Genomic DNA, 22,010 nt, shown 5'->3' with positions numbered 1-22,010 from the left:
TATAGAATGTCTGGTAAAGCTTGTGGTTATAGAATATAGAACATCTGGTAAAGCTTGTGGTTATAGAAAATAGAACGTCTGGTAAAGCTTGTGGTTATAGAATATAGAACTTCTGGTAAAGCTTGTGGTTATAGAATATAGAACGTCTGGTAAAGCTTGTGGTTATAGAATATAGAACATCTGGTAAAGCTTGTGGTTATAGAATATAGAACGTCTGGTAAAGCTTGTGGTTATAGAATATAGAACGTCTGGAAAGCTTGTGGTTATGGAATCTAGAACATCTGGTAAAGCTTGTTGTTATAGAATATAGAACATCTGGTAAAGCTTGTGGTTATAGAATATAGAACGTCTGGTAAAGCTTGTGGTTATAGAATCTAGAACATCTGGTAAAGCTTGTGGTTGTAGAATCTAGAACGTCTGGTAAAGCTTGTGGTTATAGAATATAGAATGTCTGATAAAGCTTGTGGTTATAGAATATAGAACGTCTGGTAAAGCTTGTGGTTATAGAATCTAGAACATCTGGTAAAGCTTGTGGTTATAGAATATACAACATCTGGTAAAGCTTGTGGTTATAGAATATAGAACATCTGCTAAAGCTTGTGGTTATAGAATCTAGAACTTCTGGTAAAGCTTGTGGTTATGGAATATAGAACATCTGGTAAAGCTTGTGGTTATAGAATATAGAACATCTGGTAAAGCTTGTGGTTATAGAATATAGAAGCAGACAAAGAGAATGGGTTCCATTTCTAAGTGCAAATCAGCCTGACGAAGACTATTTACCAGAGCTAATGTGTTTATGGACAAATGTTTGTGATCGGAACTGAAAGGAGCTGGTACCATGAATCTAAGCACTTCAACCTTGACCACTGAATCAGCCTAAAATGAAAAATCATCTAAACTCATTCAGAGCAGTTCAGCATCTGTTTAGGGGAAGGATTCTAATGGAACTAAAACATTTGGCATTGATTTTTCTTTTTTCTTTTTTTTTTAATTATCATTATTTATTTATCTCTTCTGAATTGGTTCTACTGAAATACTTCTTTACCCAGTTTAAATTTTCATTTACTCATAGATTTATTTTTGATTTAAACCTCTTCACTAATTCAGCTTTTTCTAAATAATATGATGAAGCAAAGAGTGGGAGAAAATGAGTGAAATGATCAAATAGTTGTAAACTTCAAGGTTCCATCAGTGAAGAAAGTGGATGTGATTGTAGAGTGATAGTGTTGAGTATGTGTGTGTGGGTGACAGAGAAGACAGAAGAGAAAGAAGAAAGAATTAGAGTTAAGAAAGAAGAGAAAGAAGATAGAAAAAGTAGAGTTAAGACGGAAGAGAAAGAAGATAGAAGAAGTAGAGTTAAGACAGAAGAGAAAGAAGAAGGAAGTAGAGTTAAGACAGAAGAGAAAGAAGAAAGAAGAAGTAGAGTTAAGACAGAAAAGAGAAAGAAGAAAGAAGTAGGGTTAAGACAGAAAAGAAAGAAGAAAGAAGTAGAGTTAAGACAAAAGAGAAAGAAGAAGTAGAGTTATGACAGAAAAGAAAGAAGAAAGAAGTAGAGTTAAGACAGAGAAGAGAAGGAAGAAAGAGTTAAGACAGAAGAGAAAGAAGAAAGAAGAAGAGTTAAGACAGAAAAGAAGAAAACGAATAGGTTAAGACAGAAGAGAAAGAAGAAAGTTAAGTTAAGACAGAAGAGAAAGAAGATAGAAAGTAGATTTAAACAGAAGAGAAAGAAGAAGGAAGTAGTTAAGACAGAAGAAAGAAGAAAGAAGAAGTAGAGTTAAGACAGAAAAGAGAAAGAAGAAAGAAGTAGGGTTAAGACAGAAAAGAAAGAAGAAAGAAGTAGAGTTAAGACAAAAGAGAAAGAAGAAGTAGAGTTATGACAGAAAAGAAAGAATAAAGAAGTAGAGTTAAGACAGAGAAGAGAAGGAAGAAAGAAGTAGAGTTAAGACAGAAGAGAAAGAAGAGAAAGTTAAGACAGAAAAAAACGAAGAAGTAGTGTTAAGACAGAAGAAAAGAAGAATAGAGTTAAGACAGAAGAGAAAGAAGAAAGAAGTAGGTTAAGACAGAGAAGAGAAGGAAAAAGAAGTAGAGTTTAAGACAGAAGAGAAAGAAGAAAGAATAGAGTTAATACAAGAGAAGGAAGAAAGAGTAGTTAGACAGAAAGAAGGAAGAAAGAAGTATTAATACAGAGAAGAGAAGGAAGAAGAATAGAGTTAAGACAGAAAGAGAAGGAAGAAAGAAGTAGAGTTAAGACAGAGAAAGAAGAAGAAGAAGTAGTGAGTTAAGACAGAAGAGAAAGAAGTAGTTAAGACAGAAGAAGGATTTAAAGTAGAGTTAAGACAGAGAAAAAGAAAGATAGAGTTAAGACAGAGAAGAGAAAGAAGAAAGAAGTAGAGTTAAGACAGAGAGAGAAAGAAGAAGTAGAGTTAAGACAGAAGAGAAAGAAGAAAGTAGAGTTAAGACAGAGAAGAGAAAGAAGAAAGAAGTAGATTAAGACAGAAGAGAAAGAAGAAAGAAGTAGAGTTAAGACAGAGAAGAGAAGGAAGAAAGAAGTAGAGTTAAGACAGAGAAGAGAAAGAAAGAAAGAAGTAGAGTTAAGACAGAAAAGAAAGAAGAAAGAAGTAGAGTTAAGACAGAAGAGAAAGAAGAAGAAGTAGAGTTAAGACAGAAGAGAAGGAAGAAAGAAGTAGAGTTAAGACAGAAGAGAAAGAAGAAAGAAGTAGAGTTAAGACAGAAGAGAAAGAAGAAAGAAGAAGAGTTAAGACAGAAAAGAAAGAAGAAAGAAGTAGGGTTAAGACAGAAGAGAAAGAAGAAAGTAGAGTTAAGACAAGAGAAAGAAGAAAGAAGTAGAGTTAAGACAGAGAAGAGAAGGAAGAAAGAAGTAGAGTTAAGACAGAAGAGAAAGAAGAAAGAAGTAGAGTTAAGACAGAGAAGAGAAGGAAGAAAGAAGTAGTTAAGACAGAGAAGAGAAGGAAGAAAGAAGTAGAGTTAAGACAGAAGAGAAGGAAGAAAGAAGTAGAGTTAAGACAGAGAAGAGAAGGAAGAAAGAAGTAGAGTTAAGACAGAAGAGAAAGAAGTAGTTAAGACAGAAGAGAAGGATTAAAGAAGCAGAGTTAAGACAGAGAAGAGAAAGAAAGAAGTAGAGTTAAGACAGAGAAGAGAAGAAGAAAGAAGTAGAGTTAAGACAGAGAAGAGAAGGAAGAAAGAAGTAGAGTTAAGACAGAAGAGAAAGAAAAGTAAGTTAAGACAGAGAAGAGAATAAAGAAAGTAGATTAACAGAAGAGAAAAGAAGAAGAGAAGTTTAGACAGAGAAGAAGAAGAAAAGAGTAGAGTTAAGACAGAGAAGAGAAAGAAGAAAGAAGTAGAGTTGACAGAAAAGAAGAAAAGAATAGAGTTAAGACAGAGAGAAAGAAAAGAAGTAGAGTTAAACGAAGAGAAGGAAGAAAGAGTAGAGTTAAGACAGAAGAGAAAGAAGAAAGAAGTAGAGTTAAGAGAAAAGAAAGAAGGAAGTAGAGTTAGAGACAAAGAAAAGAAAAAAGAAGTAGAGTTAAGACAGAGAAGAGAAGGAAGAAAGAAGTAGAGTTAAGACAGAAGAGAAAGAAGAAAGAAGTAGAGTTAAGACAGAAAAGAAAGAAGAAAGAAGAGTTAAGACAGAAAAGAGAAAGTAAAGACAGAAGAGAAGGAAGAAAGTAGAGTTAAGACAGAAGAGAAAGAAGAAAGAAGTAGAGTTAAGACAGAAGAGAAAGAAGAAAGAAGTAGAGTTAAGAGAAAAGAAAGAAGTAGAGTTAAGAGAAAAGAAAGAAGTAGAGTTAAGACAGAAAAGAAAGAAGTAGAGTTAAGACAGAAGGGAAAGAAGAAGTAGAGTTAAGACAAAAGAAAGAAGAAAGAAGTAGATTTAAGACAGAAAAGAGAAAGAAGTAGAGTTAAACGAAGAGAAAGAAGAAAGAAGTAGAGTTAAGACAGAGAAGAGAAGAAAGAAGTAGAGTTAAGACAGAAGAGAGAAGAAAGAAGTAGAGTTAAGACAGAAGAAGAAGAAAGACGTAGAGTTAAGACAGAGAAGAAAAGAAGAAGTAGAGTTAAGACAGAGAAGAGAAGGAAAAAGAAGTAGAGTTAAGACAGAGAAGAGAAGAAGAAAGTAGATTAAGACAGAAGAGAAGGAGAAGAAGTAGAGTTAAGACAGAAGAGAAAGAAGAAAGAAGTAGAGTTAGACAGAAGAGAAGGAAGAAGAAGTAGAGTTAAGACAGAGAAGAGAAAGAAAAGAAGTAGAGTTAAGACAGAGAAGAAAGAAAAGAAGTAAGTTGACGAGAAGAGAAGGAAGAAAGAATTAGTTAAGAAGAGAGATAAAGAAGAAAGAAGTAGAGTTAGACATAAGAGAAAGAAGAAAGAATAGGTTTAGACAGAAAATAGAAAGAAGAAAGAAGTAGATTAAGACAGAAGAGAAAGAAGAAAGATAAGTAGAGTTAAGACAGAGAAGAGAAAGAAAGAAGTAGAGTTAAGACAGAGAGAAGAAGAAGAAGTAGAGTTAAGAAGAGAAGAAAGGAAGAAAGAGTAGAGTTAAGACAGAATAAGAAGGAAGAGTAGAGTTAAACAGAGAAGAGAAGGAAGAAAGAAGAGAGTTAAGACAGAAGAGAAAGAAGAAAGAAGTAGAGTTAAGACAGAGAAGAGAAGGAAACGAAGTAGAGTTAAGACAAAGAGAAAGAAGAAAGAAGTAGAGTTAAGACAGAAAGAAAGAAGAAAGAGTAGAGTTAAACAGAAAAGAGAAATAAAGACAGAAGAAAAGAAAAAGTAGAGTTAGACAGAAGAGAAAGAAAAGAAGTAGAGTTAAGACCTAAGAGAAAGAAGAAAGAGTAGAGTTAAGACAGAAAGAAAGAAGAAAGAAGTTAGAGTTAAGACGAGAAAGAGAAAGTAAAGAGAATAGAAGGAAGAAAGAAGTAGAGTTAAGACAGAAGAGAAAGAAGAAAGAAGTAAGAGTTAGACAGAGAAGATAAAGAAGAAGAAGTATAGTTTAAGACAGAGAAGAGAAAGAAAAGAAGTAGAGTTAAGACAAGAAGAGAAGAAAAAGAAGTAGAGTTAAGACGAGAAGAGAAAGAAGAAGAAGTTAGAGTTAAGACAGAAGAGAAGAAGAAAGAATAGAGTTGACAGAAGAGAAAGAAGAAAGAATAGATTTAGACAGAAGAGAAGGAAGAAATAAGATAGTTAAGACAGAAGAGAAAAGACGAAAAAGTAGTTAACAGAGAAGAGAAGAAGAAAGAAGTAGAGTTAAGACAGAGAAGAGAAAGAAGAAAGATTAGTTAAGACAGAAGAGAATAAGAAAGATAGAGTTAAGACACGAGAAGAAGAAAGAAGTAAGTTAAGACAGAGAGAAGGAAGAAAGAATAGTTAAGACAGAGAAGAAGAAAAGAAGTAGAGTTAAGACAGAGAAGAGAAAGAAGAAGAATAGAGTTAAGACAGAGAGAGAAGAAGAAAGAAGTAATTAAGACAAGAAGAGAAAGAAGAAAGAGTACGTTCAGACGATAAAGAAAGAAGAAAGAAGTAGGGTTAAGAGCAGGAAGAGAAAGAGAAAAGAAGTAGAGTTAAGACAGAAGAGAAGGAAGAAAGAAGTAGAGTTAAGACAGAAGAGAAAGAAGAAGAATTAGAGTTAAGACAGAAGAGAAAGAGAAAATGAAGAAGAGTTAAGACAGAAAAGAAGAAGAAAGAAGTAGGGTTAGACATGAAGAGAAAAGAAGAAAGTAGAGTTAAGACAGAAGAGAAAAGAATAAAGAAGTAGAGTTAAGACAGAGAAAGAAGGAAGGAAAGAAGGATAGTTAAGACAGAAGAGAACGAAAGAAAGAAGTAGAGTTAAGACGAGAAGAGAATGGAAGAAAGAAGTAGAGTTAAGAAAGAAGAGAAGGAAAGAAAGAAGTAGTTAAGAGCAGAGAAGAGAAGGAAGAAAGAAGTAGAGTGAAGACATAAGAGAAGGAAGAAAAGAAGTAGAGTTAGACAGAGAAGAGAAGGAAGAAAGAGTAGGAGTTAAAGACAGAAAGAGAAAGAAGTAGTTAAGACAGAAGAGAAGGATTAAAGAAGTAGATTTAAGACAGAGAAGAAAAGAGTAGAGTTAAGACATAAGAGAAAGAAGAAATAAGTAGGTTAAGACAGAGAGAAAGAAAAATAGAGTTAAGACAGAAGAGAAAGAAGAAAGTAGAGTTAGACAGAGAGAGAAAGAAGAAAGAAGTATATTAATACAGAGAGAGAAAGAAGAAGTGAGTTAAGACCGAGAGAGAAGGAAAGAAAGAATAGTTAAGACAGAGAAGAGAAGCAAAGAAGTAGTTTAAGACAGAAAAGAAAGAAGAAAGTAGAGTTAAGACAGAAGAGAAAGAAGAAAGATATTAGACAGAAGAGAAGGAAGAAAGATAGAGTTAAGACAGAAGAAAAGAAGAAAGAAGTAGAGTTAAACAGAAAAAGAGAAGAAAGAAGTAGAGTTAAGACAGAAGAGAAAGAAGAAGAAGTAGAGTTAAGACAGAGAAGAGAAGGAAGAAAGAATAGAGTTAAGACAGAAGAGAAGAGAAGAAAGTAATTAAGACAGAAAGAAAGAAGAAAGAAGTAGAGTTAAGCAGAAAAGAGAAAGTAAAGACAGAAGAGAAGGAAGAAAGTAGAGTTAAGACAGAAGAGAAAGAAGAAAGAAGTAGAGTTAAGACAGAAGAGAAAGAAGAAAGAAGTAGAGTTAAGAGAAAAGAAAGAAGTAGAGTTAAGACAGAAAGAAAGAAGTAGAGTTAAGACAGAAGGGAAAGAAGAAGTAGAGTTAAGACAAAAGAAAGAAGAAAGAAGTAGATTTAAGACAGAAAAGAGAAAGAAGTAGAGTTAAGACAGAAGAGAAAGAAGAAAGAAGTAGAGTTAAGACAGAGAAGAGAAGGAAGAAAGAAGTAGAGTTAAGACAGAAGAGAAGGAAGAAAGAAGTAGAGTTAAGACAGAAGAGAAAGAAGAAAGAAGTAGAGTTAAGACAGAGAAGAGAAAGAAGAAAGAAGTAGAGTTAAGACAGAGAAGAGAAAGAAGAAAGAAGTAGAGTTAAGACAGAGAAGAGAAGGAAGAAAGAAGTAGAGTTAAGACAGAGAAGAGAAAGAAGAAAGAAGTAGAGTTAAGACAGAAGAGAAGGAAGAAAGAAGTAGAGTTAAGACAGAAGAGAAGGAAGAAAGAAGTAGAGTTAAGACAGAGAAGAGAAAGAAGAAAGAAGTAGAGTTAAGACAGAAAACTGAGCATGCTCAGATGTCTATGGAAACAACAAGGTCTATTCTATCAGCACAACTGGAATATGGACATTAAATGTGCCTCGGTGTCAGTGCATTAGCTGTGTAAACATGTGTGTAAATGCTCTTCTATAGACTCTAAATACAGACACTGTGTTCAATGTGTGGATCCCAGTGGGTTTTCTAATCCACACATGTGGGTTTGGTTCAATCTGAGTCTCATTCCAGGTTTGGGCTGGAACCCATTGTCTCCACTGGAGTTACATACGGAACCTGAACATTTAAACATATAAATCACCAGTGATTTTACAACAGCAATCATTTTTGTCAAACACTGACTTGAATAATTAGTTTAATTCCCAAAATGCACCTGTGAGAGAATAAAGAGATATTCAAAAAACTAGTAGTGTGTAATTTTTGTGTCCTTTTTATCATGTTACATTTGGATTTATGTATTAAATATAATGTAAAATAATATAAAAATGTGTTTTATCTGAAAAATAGTTTCTCTTTTATCTCAGTAAATATTTATATTTCAAATAGACCCACAGTTCTTCCAAACCTGCTTCAGAACATTCGTCTCCATCTGGTTTGAATTTTTAGCCCCAGTTTCACAGAAGCATCATATACATGGAAAAATAATTCACACTGACCAAATGACTAAGAGTTGGATTTGTAGTCTCCAACTAAAAGCATGCACTGACTTCTGGGTAACAATTCACAGATGCAGCAGACATTAGTCAGAAGGTAATTTTACCCGTTTTAGATCATGCATGTGAAAAATATACTCACATTGTATTTCAAAAGAAATGCTGATGAATTTTCATTTGAATCTGTGTCCTCAGGCATTTCCACGTTGGCTCCTGGCCGTTTAGTCACACTGTGATTCGTCCTATTTTTGGTCGTAGTTTTCTAATCTGCATCTGCTGAGTCATATTAATCATGTCTCATTACAAACTGGGTCTTTAGGCTGTTGTAGGTCTTTTTTTCTTTTCTTTCTTTTTTAGGATGATGTGGTTCGGATCGATAGTTACATCAGAAAAAAGAATGATAGCAGTTTTTAGTGAGAGATGTTTAAGTTGAGCAGCTGAAAATTTCTGCCTTATACGACATCGTCAACAAACGTCTGTGCACTGAAGAATCATTTGAGCCACAAAAAACATTTAATGGCCTCGTTCAAAACTGTTAAATCCACATCTTCTCTTTAAAGTTTCTTTATGCACCGATAGCTTCAGGTTTCCACGCTGCACTCATAAAACTGATTCCAAAGTGTTTGTGATGTCGTCGGTCCGTCTGAACTTTGGTTTTAGACTTTTGGTGAACACAGAAACTTTCCCCCACATGAGAAAACCTTCAGTGTCACACTCAGACATTATTCCACACGCTGAATAGTCATGGGTTTTGACATAATGCGCTCTTCTGCTTTTTCTAACTGTTCACAGACTTACAGAGGAAGTGGACCCAGGATCAAACCCCGCCCCCCTAGCAGATCACAGCTCCACCGGTCCACCCCCCAACCCAAACTCCCCTCCCCCCTGTGCAGCTCCAGGACTGTCCAAAGGGATCCTCTGTGGGTTTTCCAAAGGGTTCTGTGGTGTTCTGGAGCTCCATACGCCTCGGGGCTCAGACCTTCATGCGTCTCCCAGCGTCAGAGTCCACCCACACCTCCACCCACCACACCACCACCACCACCTCCACCATGAGCTGTGAGCAGGAGTTTGGAGACGGGGCCATGGGGGTCACACTCACACTGCGCCTCCTCATGCACGGAAAGGTGAGGAGGGGGAGGAGCACAACAACAGAGAGGAGAAAGGATGGGATTTTATATCAGTATGGAGTTAGAGAGCAGAGGGAGGAGCACAAGAACAACAGAGAGGAGAAAGGACAAGTTTGATGTCATTATGGAGTTAGAGACTTCTGACATATCATTTTCAAAAATAGGACCAAACAGAACACAGACCAGAAATGACAGGTTTGAGTTCATTAGGGAGTTATGCTGCGTTTCCACTACATGGCACCGGCTCGACTCGACTCGACTCGACTTGTCCTTTTTGCGTTTCCATTACAAAAAAGGACCTGGACTCTGGTACCTGGTCCTAGTTTTTTGGAGTCTGGTACCTGGTACTAGTTTTTTGGAGTCTGGTACCTGGTCCTAGTTTTTTGGTACCTCCTCCTCTGAGGTTCCAGGACTGGGGACCAGATCCTAAAGGTGACACTGTGTAAACACTGCAGACCTCTGATTGGTCAGTGGTGTGTGTGCCCCGCCCTTTTCCAGTAAATCTGTCAGTAGGTGAATCCACATGATGACAGTCTGTAAAACTACACCATGGTTTGTCCAGGAGGTTCAGACGCAAACATTCAGCAGGAGTTTGACCAGACAACAGGCAACCAGTGAGTTTATCAGCAACTGTGAGCAGAGCACACAGAAGGAACGCACCGCATCGCTATGACGACCAGGGACTGGAAAGAGGGAGGATCTGGAATGGAAAGGGTCTGGAATAGGACCTGGTACCAGAGTGGAACTGGTCTGGAATAGGACCTGGTACCAGAGTGGAAAGGGTCTGGAATAGGACCTGGTACCAGAGTGGAACCGGTCTGGAATAGGACCTGGTACCAGAGTGGAAAGGGTCTGGAATAGGACCTGGTACCAGAGTGGAAAGGGTCTGGAATAGGACCTGGTACCAGAGTGGAACCGGTCTGGAATAGGACCTGGTACCAGAGTGGAAAGGGTCTGGAATAGGACCTGGTACCAGAGTGGAACCGGTCTGGAATAGGACCTGGTACCAGAGTGGAAAGGGTCTGGAATAGGACCTGGTACCAGAGTGGAACCGGTCTGGAATAGGACCTGGTACCAGAGTGGAAAGGGTCTGGAATAGGACCTGGTACCAGAGTGGAACCGGTCTGGAATAGGACCTGGTACCAGAGTGGAAAGGGTCTGGAATAGGACCTGGTACCAGAGTGGAAAGGGTCTGGAATAGGACCTGGTACCAGAGTGGAACCGGTCTGGAATAGGACCTGGTACCAGAGTGGAAAGGGTCTGGAATAGGACCTGGTACCAGAGTGGAACCGGTCTGGAATAGGACCTGGTACCAGAGTGGAAAGGGTCTGGAATAGGACCTGGTACCAGAGTGGAGTCGAGCCGAGCCGGTTCCATTTAGTGGAAACGCGGCATTAGAGAGGACAGGGAGGAGCACAAGAACAGAGAGTCGAAAGGACAGATTTATTTCATTATGGACTTGGAGGCTTCTCACATAGAATATTCAAAAACAGGACCATAATCCACATTTGATTTGGATCATGTTAACAGTATATTCCTTTTGGAGATTCTGAATTATGGATGTTTACAAAGTAGATTAGACTAATTTTCATTCTTACACAATGCTAAGAGTACTGTCTGTTATAAAGGAGTATTTTCTGGGATGGATATTATGGGATGTGCTCATGTTGTTACCCCGCCCCCTGAAGGGGGGAGGCAAGGGGTACGCTTTGTTTGTTTGTTTACACTTTAGCAGCATAACTATTGGTTGAATTCAGACCAAAATGGGTTTATAGATTGCCAGTGACCCAGAACAGATGTGGTTACGTTTTGGGAAAAGTAGGTCAAAGTTTTAATTTTTAATGATTTTTTTTTTTTTTTTTTTTTTTCCATTTACTTTTAATGGGCAAAATTTCACGTGTATGTAGCAGCAAAACTATTGGTTGAATTCATACCTAATTTGGTTTATAGATTACCAGTGACCCAGAACAGATGTGGTTACGTTTTGGGAAAAGTAGGTCAAAGTTTACATTTTCAGTGAATCTTTTACACTTGTTCCATTGGCAGATTTTTTTTTTTTTTTTTTTTTTTTTGCTTAATTCCTTTTTTTTTTTTTTTTTTCGTAATTCCATTTTTTTTTTTTTTTGTTAATCCCAGATGTATTTATTTTTTGCTTGAATTAAGAAAAAAAATGGAATTTAGCAAAAAAAAAAAAAAAAAAAATCTGGCAATGGAACAGGTGAAAATGATCTTGAATCTTTTGCACTTGTTCCATTGGCAGATTTTTTTTTTTTTTTTTGCTTAATTCAAAAATTTTTTTTTTTCCTGAATTCAAGCAAAAACTCTGTCAATGGAACCATTGACAGCGTTTGTTCAGATTAGTGTAAATCAGATATTCAAGATCTATTGTCTGTAAATCAGTTCTTCTGTCTCAGTGTACATTTCCTCTGGAGGTGATTCTGTCTGATTTGAAGTCTGATCAGATATTTGGAACAGAAATGAGACAAATACACTTGGTCAGATTTAGATTTTCACAGTGCACTGATCATGTAGAGGGCTTCAAAACTCATGTATCAAATATGACACGTTTTGCGTTATAGGGTTAACTTTGGTTGGACACTTATTTATTCCTTCTAGATATCATCAATATTATTATAATGTTGATCCAAAATGATAAAAAAAAAAAAAAGCAGACTTTTGGTCAGATAACAAAAGGCTTCACACAGACAAAGCTTCAGAAACTGGAGAAACCAGAGGAAAACATGTGATATTTGGACTGTAAGTGGCCTACATTTAACAGGAGGTGATAGAATTCAGATTCAGAGGATGGACGGTGAATGGAGCTCAGTCTGATCCTTGGACCAGATCACACCAGAACTATTCTGAGCTTCAGGTTTCCTTTCATTGGATTCTGTTTTTGAAGGTTGCAGTATGGGTCTCAGACGTCCTGCTGCTTGTTTAATTTCATATTTGTGCTGGACTGTGGTAGAAATACGTGGTCACATGGAAATATCACATTTTAAATATTCTGAGACAGATCAACAAGTCATGTGATTCCAAGAATGAAATGAGAACTCGAGCACCATCAGGGTAAAGCTCAACAACATGTAAACATGAATATTAGTAAATTATTCATTTTTCTCCTGCCTTATAAACAGCAGGAGTAGAGATATTAACCTCTTTAAAAAATATGTTTTGCATGTAAATGTAGTCTTTGATTTTAATGCTATATTTACAGCATGTACACTGAAAAAAATCTGAATCTGTCCAAGTGTATTTGTCTCATTTCTGTTCCAAATATCTGATCACACTTCAAATCAGACAGAATCACCTACAAAGGAACTGTACACTGAGATAGAAGAACTGATTTATAGACAATAGATCTGGAAAATCCGATTTACACTGATCTGAACAAGAGCAATTACACTGGTTGTGCTTGAATTAAGCGGGGAAAAAAAAAAAAATCTTGAATTAAGCAAAAAAAATAAATAAATAAAAATCCAGAATTAAGCAAAATTAAACAAAAAAAAAAGTCTTGAATTAAGCAAAGAAAAAACAAACCTTGAATTAAGCAAAATAAAAAAAGATCATTTACTCTTGTTCCATTGACAGATTTTTATTTTTATTTATCTATTTTTTCCTTGAATTAAGCACCAAAAAAAAAAAAAAAATCTTTATTTAAGCAAAAAATCTGCCAATGGAACAAGTGAAAATTTTCTTGGTCAGATTTTTTGAAAGATTTCTTCTTAAGCCTTTTTTTTACATTAAATATTTTAGAATGTGTGTTTTCTTTGTTAGGGATGGTGCGCCGTCCATGGTGCTGAAAATATTTTTTTTTTTTTTTTTTTTTTTGCTTAATTCAAGCAAAAAAAAAAAATTGAATCAAGCAAAAAGAAAAAAAAACTTAAATTAAGCAAAAAAAAATAAATCTTGAATTAAGCAAAAAAAAAATCTGAAATTAAGCAATAAATAAATAAATAAATAAATATATATATCAAATTAAACAAAAAAAAATCTTGAATTGAGCAAAACAAAATATTGAATTAAGGAAACAAACTTGAATTAAGCAAAAAGAAAAAAAATCTTGAATTAAGCAAAAATAAATCTGCCAGTGGAACCAGTGTAAATGCTCTTGTTCAGATCAGTGTAAATCAGATTTTCCAGATCTGTTGTCTCTAAATCAGTTCTTCTATCGCAGTGTACAGTTCCTCTGGAGGTGATTCTGTCTGATTTGAAGTGTGATCAGATATTTGGACTAATTTTGAACAGTTCAGCTCAGTTTCACTAATACGTCACAGGAATGCTGTTTCAGCACCACGGACAGCGCATGATCCCAAACACAGAAAACGCACATTCGAAAACATTTAAAGTAAAAAAAAAAAAAAAAAAGCTTAAGAAGAAATCTTTCAAAAAATCTTACCAAGATAATTTTTACTTGTTCCATTGGTAGATTTTTTGCTTAAATAAAGATTTTTTTTTTTTTTTGCTTAATTCAAGCAAAAATAAACATCTTCCAGTGGAACCAGTGTAAATGCTTTTGTTCAGATCAGTGTATATCAGATTTTCCAGATCTATTGTCTATAAATCAGTTCTTCTATCTAAGTGTACAGTTCCTCTGTAGGTGATTCTGTCTGATTTGAAGTCTGATCAGATATTTGGAACAGAAATGAGACAAATACACTTGGTCAGATTTAGATTTTCTTTTCCAGTGTATTTCATTCAACACATACTCCATATGACGTGCTGATCATTTTTGCTCCTGTAGATGGTTTTCTCTGTCAATAATAATATTAATGTGGTTCCTGTTTCTCTTCTCCACAGGAAGTAGGAAGCATTATCGGAAAGGTGAGCATCACTTTACACTCCTCACTCTGAAAAAAACCCTGTTTTAGCCGTAGTATCCCAAAATGAAAATGGTCATGAATCAAATATGAACGCCTCTGCATCAGAACCAAACAAAGCTTAGCTTAGCGTAGCAAACCGCTGTCACATGACACTCATTAGTCTGAGCAGCATCCAAATATTTGCAACAACCCCGTCATTTCGAAATGTTTACAAGAATAATTATTTTTATCATGTATTTATAAATGTGAGGCCTCTTCAAACTGTGATTTCCTAACAGTGTCATATTCCTTCAGACAGTGTTCAGTCTAACTCGACTATAACGGTGTCAAGTGTCCATGAAATGTGCGTTCCATTTCCAGTCAGTCCATGTCATTTTAATGTGCGTTCCATTTCCAGTCAGTCCATGTCATTTTAATGTGCGTTCCATTTCCAGTCGGCCCATGTCATTTTAATCTGAACAGAAGCAGCTGTGCACAGATGAACTGTGAACATGTTCGATAAACCCCTGGAGGATGGGTCCAAATATACCACAGCCCATTGCAGAGTGATAATGACCAGTGCCCTTCAGCACTTTCACCAACACATGATTAGGACGCATTTCCTTCAGCGTTTATATTTAGAGTTCCCCTCCTCATCACTAACAGTGTGGAGTCGTCTAGTTTTCAGTCTGTCACATGAAGATGGAGTTAAAATGACATGACTGTTATGGTTCTGGTTGGGTGGTGTCAGTCTGTAGTCAAACCACACATTTTTTTTTTTCTTAATTCAACATTTGTTTGGCTAATTCAAGATTTTTTTTTTTTTTTTTTTGCTTAATTCAAGATTTTTTTTGTTGCTTAATTCAAGATTTTTTTTTTTTTTTTTTTTTTTTGCTTAACTCAAGAATTTATTTATTTCTTTTTTTTTGCTTAATTCAAGATTTTTTTTTTGTGCTTAATTTAATATTTTTTGGTTGAATTAAGCAAAAAATCTTGTATTAAGCAAAAAAAATTGAATTAAGCAAAAAAATCAAAAAATCAAATCTTCCAGTGGAACCAGTGTAAATCCTCTTGTTCAGGTCAGTGTAAATCAGATTTTGCAGATCTACTGTCTGTAAATCAGTTCTTCTATCTCAGTGTACAGTTCCTGTGGAGGTGATTCTGTCTGATTTTCAGTCTGATCAGATATTTGGAACAGAAATGAGTCAAATACACTTGGACACATTTAGATTTTTACTGTGCACTTTCCTGTTTTGTATTTTCTCACTTGAAACGTTACTTTCGTTTGCAAAACTACACTTTGTGACCAAAACACACACTCATACACACACACACAGAGTTTTTTTTTTTGTTTAGTTTTTTTTTTTTTTTTTACCATGGCTTCATGAATGCTTTACAATTCTTATGCAGTATCCCAGTGTCACATTTCTTTCACCCAGATTCTGTTTTGATGATGCAGAGTCAGATCAGTGCATAAACCACATCACATCCCAAATATTCTGAGCAGGGTTGAGGTGAACAGACGTAGATTTAGAGGAAACCTGAAGACATGAATGTACTGTGGTAGTTACACAGAGCGACAGAAACAATACGTTCAAACTCACATTTGACATATTTAATACATGAATGCAGACCAGTCAGATTTACACCATGAATCCAATAAAAGGGTCTGATTCATCGTGGTGTGGTTTGTGTTTTCACAGAAAGGAGAAACAGTGAAAAGAATACGAGAAGAGGTAAGACCCATGCATCTACGTCTTCTACTCTGTCTGTCTGTCTGTCTCTCTGTCTCTCTCTCTCTCTGTCTCTCTCTCTCTGTCTCTGTCTTTCTGTCTCTCTCTCTGTCTCTCTCTGTCTCTCTCTCTCTCTGTCTCTCTCTCTCTCTCTCTGTCTCTCTGTCTCTCTCTCTTTCTGTCTCTCTCTGTCTCTCTCTCTTTCTGTCTCTCTCTGTCTCTCTCTCTGTCTCTCTCTCTCTCTCTGTCTCTCTCTCTCTCTCTGTCTCTCTCTCTCTCTGTCTCTCTGTCTCTCTCTCTGTCTCTCTCTGTCTCTCTCTCTTTCTGTCTCTCTCTGTCTCTCTCTCTGTCTCTCTCTCTCTCTCTGTCTCTCTCTCTCTCTCTGTCTCTCTCTCTCTCTGTCTCTCTGTCTCTCTCTCTGTCTCTCTCTCTCTCTCTCTCATGTCTTTCTTGTGTCTCATTCATCTGTTCCATCTCTTCAAATGCAGAACACATACATCATGGTCACTACGGCCTAATCCTAAACTAGTGCAGTACTGAACCAACCCAGTTTGAAACGACAGAAAAGAGCCTTGAAAGTTCTTTATCAGAAATGCAAAAGAAGGACAGTCATAAACATATGCAGCAGGAGTGTCTGTTCCCTTCTCTGCTGTAATTATTCTGTATAGAAAATCCTGCCGGAATTGGGACTGTTATTAGTGGGACTGTAAACAACGATAACATCAGCCGAAGAAGAAACGGACCTCCATGCATTAACATTTTCCATCCTATCTGTTCCGTCTGTAACCCGAACCCGAACCCTAGGGCTTTACCAGGACCTCCATAATATTCTGTCTTTGTCCCCTCCCACTCTCTTTGTCCCCTCCCAGCTCCCAAACACACACATGTCAGTCTAAAGTTTACAGTATTTATCATCCAAAAACTAAAGGAGGGTTAGGGGAGGGCTGGGCTAAAACAACAAACTAGAAGTCTTCTTCAATGTTCCAACTAAATTTCCTAACCAAACATAAAAGCAAGAAATAAAAGACATGGAAGTAACCTGAACTCCCTCCGAAAAAACAGGAGAAAACATGAAACAAAAGAGCCGTCCTCCCCGACCAGAAAAAGGATCGAGTTACAAAAAAACTAACACATCGACTGATGGTCAACACACACAACGACGGATGGTCAACACACACGACGACGGATGGTCAACACACACGACGACGGATGGTCAACACACACGACAACTGACAGTCAATATACACAACGACTGACGGTCAATATACACAACGACTGACGGTCAATATAAACAATGACTGATGGTCAACACACACGACAATTGACAGTCAATATACACAACGACTGATGGTCAACACACACGACAACTGACAGTCAATACACACAATGACTGATGGTCAATATACACAACAACTGACGGTCAATATACACAACGACTGACGGTCAATATACACAATGACTGATGGTCAACACACACGACAACTGACAGTCAATATACACAACGCCTGACGGTCAATATACACAATGACTGACGGTCAATATACACAATGACTGATGGTCAACACATACGACAACTGACAGTCAATATACACAACGACTGATGGTCAACACACACGACAACTGACAGTCAATATACACAACAACTGATGGTCAATATACACGATGACTGACGGTCAATATACACAATGACTGATGGTCAACACACACAACAACTGACACTCAATATACACAACGACTGATGGTCAACACACACGACGACTGACAGTCAACACACACGACAACTGACGGTCAACACACACACAGGAATGACAGTCGACACAAACAATGACTGACGGTCAACAAACACAATGACTGATGGTCAACACACACGACAACTGACAGTCAATATACACAATGACTGATGGTCAACACATACGACAACTGACGGTCAATATACACAACGACTGATGGTCAATATACACAACGACTGACGGTCAATATACACAACAACTGACGGTCAATATACACAACGACTGATGGTCAATATACACAACGACTGATGGTCAACACACACGACGACTGACGGTCAACACACACACAGGAATGACAGTCAACACAAACAATGACTGACGGTCAACAAACACGATGACTGATGGTCAACACATACAACTACTGATGGTCAACACACACAACGACTGACGGTCAACACACATGACGACTGACGGTCAACACACACACACAACGACTGATGGTCAACACACACGACGACTGATAGTCAACACACACGACGACTGATGGTCAACACACACACCGGAATGACGGTCAACACACACAGGAATGATGGTCAACACACACACACAGGAATGACGGTCAACACACACGATGACTGACGGTCAACACACACACTGGAATGACGGTCAACACACACAGGAATGACGGTCAACACACACGACAACTGATGGTCAACACACACGACAACTGACGGTCAACACACACACAGGAATGACAGTCAACACAAACAATGACTGACGGTCAACAAACACGATGACCGATGGTCAACACATACAACGACTGATGGTCAACACACGACGACTGACGGTCAACACACACACAACGACTGATGGTCAATACACACAGGAATGACGGTCAACACACACAGGAATGACGGTCAACACACACACACACACACACACAGGAATGACGGTCAACACACACACACACACAGGAATGACGGTCAAAACACACACACACACACACACACACAGGAATGACGGTCAACACACACACACACACACACACACAGGAATGACGGTCAACACACACAGGAATGACGGTCAACACACACGACAACTGATGGTCAACACACACGACAACTGACGGTCAACACACACACAGGAATGACAGTCAACACAAACAATGACTGACGGTCAACAAACACGATGACTGATGGTCAACACATACAACGACTGATGGTCAACACACGACGACTGACGGTCAACACACACAACGACTGATGGTCAATACACACAGGAATGACGGTCAACACACACAGGAATGACGGTCAACACACACACACACACAGGAATGACGGTCAACACACACACACACACACACACACACACACAGGAATGACGGTCAACACACACATACACACACAGGAATGACGGACGGAAGCTTGCCACAAACAAGGAGAGAGTGAACTGGAGGATCCAGGGCCATTTTTAAAGGGGCTGGGTCATCTGGATCCACCAATCAGCAGCTTCACCTACATAAAACAAAACAGACACAAAAAAGGCACAGCGCCCCTACAGGACTGGAGGGAGAACACACACAGTAACAGAAAATATAGACAGAAATACAAGCCAGGGTCAGAACATATCCATGTATTCTTAAAGGTCAGTTCAGTCTGTGGCTGTGTGCTTCATATTTGTGTTCTTTTCCGTCATGATGGGAGCTGTGTTCACGTGGACATATTTAGCTGTCGCTGCTGTTAGCAGCCTGACGGTATCATGACTGGGAGCAGTAGTTGTGGGGCATCCCTGTGGAATAACTGTCCTTTTTGTCTTCCCATCATCCTGAGGAAACAGACAGGCAAATGGAGAAAAAAAGAGAGAATACAATAGAGACTGAGTGGAAGGATGAGAGACGCAGAGATGGAGAGAACGAGGAAAAACAAGTGTGAGGGAAAGGAGGAACCAGAGGCTTTTTGAAATGACAGCACTTCTCACCATACATATGTGTGTGTGTGTGTGTGTGTGTGTGTGTGTGTGTGTGTGTGTGTGTGTGTGTGTGTGTGTGTGTGTGTGTGTGTGTGTGTGTGTGTGTGTGTGAATGTACTCTGTTTGCTCTGTTTTTCATCCTTCTATTATTGGACTCTCCAGTTGTTGCTGAACCCATACAGACCCAGTACTGCTTTAGTGGCACTTCCACATGATTCTTCTTCTTTTTTCTCTATTTATCCTTTCAGAAATGCTCTCTTAATTGGCACTTTATTGCTCTGCACTTTAGAAAATATTAATTTTACTTATTTGTGGGTAACTTTTTAAGGTTTTTTTTTTTTTTTTTTTTTTTTTAAATCAATATTTTTGTATTTTTATCAATATTTGATGGTGTTTACTAAATGCTGCTGACCATCGGGACCTGAGTACAGTGTTTGATTTCTGTGTATTTTATTTGCTGAAATGACAAATACATTGGAATCTTAAGGGAAATATCACCGTTTATTATATCATCCTCTCTATTTTGCCTTTTTTTCAGTGAAAATCAGGTATCTTCCTGTATGTAATTACTTATCATGTACTTTAATCATCATGCTGAGATTACATTTGAGCATTATTATTTTAAAAAAAAACAAGAGAAAAAAAGAATAAACAGTGTCTTTTTCAGTCCAATCTGTCCTTAACCGAACATAAACCCAGTGTGTCCATCTACTGTCATTGATCCAGCTCCATGGGTTTGACTGGAGAATCATTGTTGGAGAAGATGACGGTGTTTCCATGGTAACTACGGAGCCTCTGAATGTCCAGATATGGTCATATCTGATGACCATGAAAAGATTACAAACCGATTATTTACAGGGAGTGATAGGATTACACTGTAAAAAATCTAAATCTGACCAAGTGTATTTGTCTCATTTCTGTTCCAAATATCTGATCACACTGAAAATCTGACAGAATCAGCTCCAGAGGAACTGTACACTGAGACAGAAGAACTGATTTACAGACAATAGATCTGCAACATCTGATTTACACTGATCTGAACAAGAGCATTTACACTGGTTCCACTGGAAGAGGTTTTTTTTTTTTTTTTTTTTTTAACTTTAAATATTTTAGAATGTGTGTTTTCTGTTTTTGGGTCATGCGCTGTCCATGGTGCTGAAAAGATGTATGTATGTATGTATGTGTGTATGTATTTATTTATTTGCTTAATTCAAGCAAAAAAAAAAAAAAATCATGAATCAAGAAAAAAAAAATCTTGAATCAAGCAAAAAAAAAAAAAAAAAGTTGAATTAAGCAAAAAATCTTCCAGTGGAACCAGTGTAAATGCTCTTGTTCAGATCAGTGTAAATCAGATGTTGCAGATCTGTTGTCTATAAATCAGTTCTTCTATCTCAGTGTACAGTTCCTCTGGAGGTGATTCTGTCTGATTTGAAGTGTGATCAGATATTTGGAACAGAAATGACACAAATACACATGGACACATTTAGATATATTTGTATATTGAGTTCTTCATGGGTTATTCTTGGCTCTTCCATCACACCTTCCTTTCCATTTGCAGTATATATATACAGTACAGGCCAAAAGTTTGGACACACCTTCTCATTCTTTGCATTTTCTTTATTTTCATGACTATTTACATTGTAGATTCTCACTGAAGGCATCAAAACTATGAATGAACACATGTGGAATTATGTACTTAACAAAAAAGTGTGAAATAACTGAAAACATCTCTTATATTCTAGTTTCTTCAAAGTATCCACCCTTAGCTCTGATGACTGCTTTGCACACTCTTGCCATTCTCTTGATGAGCTTCCAGAGGTAGTCACCTGAAATGGTTTCCTAACAGTCTTGAAGAAGTTCCCACAGATGCTTAGCACTTGTTGGCCCTTTTGCCTTCACTCTGCGGTCCAGCTCAACCAAACCATCTCGATTGGGTTCAGGTCCGGTGACTGTGGAGGCCAGGTCATCTGGCGCAGCACTCCATCACTCTCCTTCTTGGTCAAATATCTCTCACACAGCCTGGAGGTGTGTTTGGGGTCATTGTCCTGTTGAAACATAAATGATGGTCCAACTAAACACAGACCGGATGGAATGGCATGTCACTTCAGGATGCTGTGGTAGCCATGCTGATTCAGGTTGCCTTCAATCTTGAATAAATCCCCAACAGCGTCACCAGCAAAGCACCCCCACACCATCACACCTCCCCCTCCATGCTTCACGGTGGGAACCAGGCATGTAGCATCCATCCGTTCACCTTTTCTGCGTCGCACAAAGACACGGCGGTTGGATCCAAAGATCTGAAATTTGGACTCATCAGACCAAAGCACAGATTTCCACTGGTCTAATGTCCATTCCTTGGGTTTCTTGGCCCAAATAAATCTCTTGTGTTTGTTGCCTCTCCTGAGCAGTGGTTTCCTAGCAGCTGTTTGACCATGAAGGCCTGATTCACGCAGTCTCCTCTTAACAGTTGTTGTAGAGATGTGTCTGCTGCTAGAGCTCTGTGTGGTATTCATCTGGTCTCTAATCTGAGCTGCTGTTAATTTGCGATTTCTGAGGCTGGTGACTCAGATGAACTTATCTTCAGCATCAGAGGTGACTCTTGGTCTTCCTTTCCTGGGGCGGTCCTCATGTGAGCCAGTTTCGTTGGAGCGCTTGATGGTTTTTGCGACTGCACTTGGGGACACATTCAAAGTTTTTGAAATTTTCTAGACTGACTGACTTTCATTTCTTAAAGTAATGATGGCCACTCGTTTGTCTTTACTTAGCTGATTGGTTCTCGCCAT

General features: G+C 37.7%; 1 protein-coding gene across 1 annotated transcript in view; it reads left to right on the top strand.

Moving 5' to 3' along the window:
* LOC115416035 (poly(rC)-binding protein 2-like) overlaps positions 1-22,010 on the top strand; it is a 243,395-nt gene that overhangs the window by 100,444 nt on the left and 120,941 nt on the right. The window contains exons 3-5 of the mRNA XM_030129736.1: positions 8,660-8,991; positions 13,795-13,818; positions 15,500-15,532. Coding sequence (XP_029985596.1) covers positions 8,851-8,991; positions 13,795-13,818; positions 15,500-15,532 — 198 coding nt within the window. The 5' untranslated portion in view covers positions 8,660-8,850. The remainder of the gene's footprint in view (positions 1-8,659; positions 8,992-13,794; positions 13,819-15,499; positions 15,533-22,010) is intronic.

The sequence above is a fragment of the Sphaeramia orbicularis genome, unplaced genomic scaffold (genome assembly GCF_902148855.1).
Source record: "Sphaeramia orbicularis unplaced genomic scaffold, fSphaOr1.1, whole genome shotgun sequence".
Classification (NCBI taxonomy): Eukaryota; Metazoa; Chordata; class Actinopteri; order Kurtiformes; family Apogonidae; genus Sphaeramia; species Sphaeramia orbicularis.
This window is presented reverse-complemented; position numbering and strand designations above follow the sequence as displayed.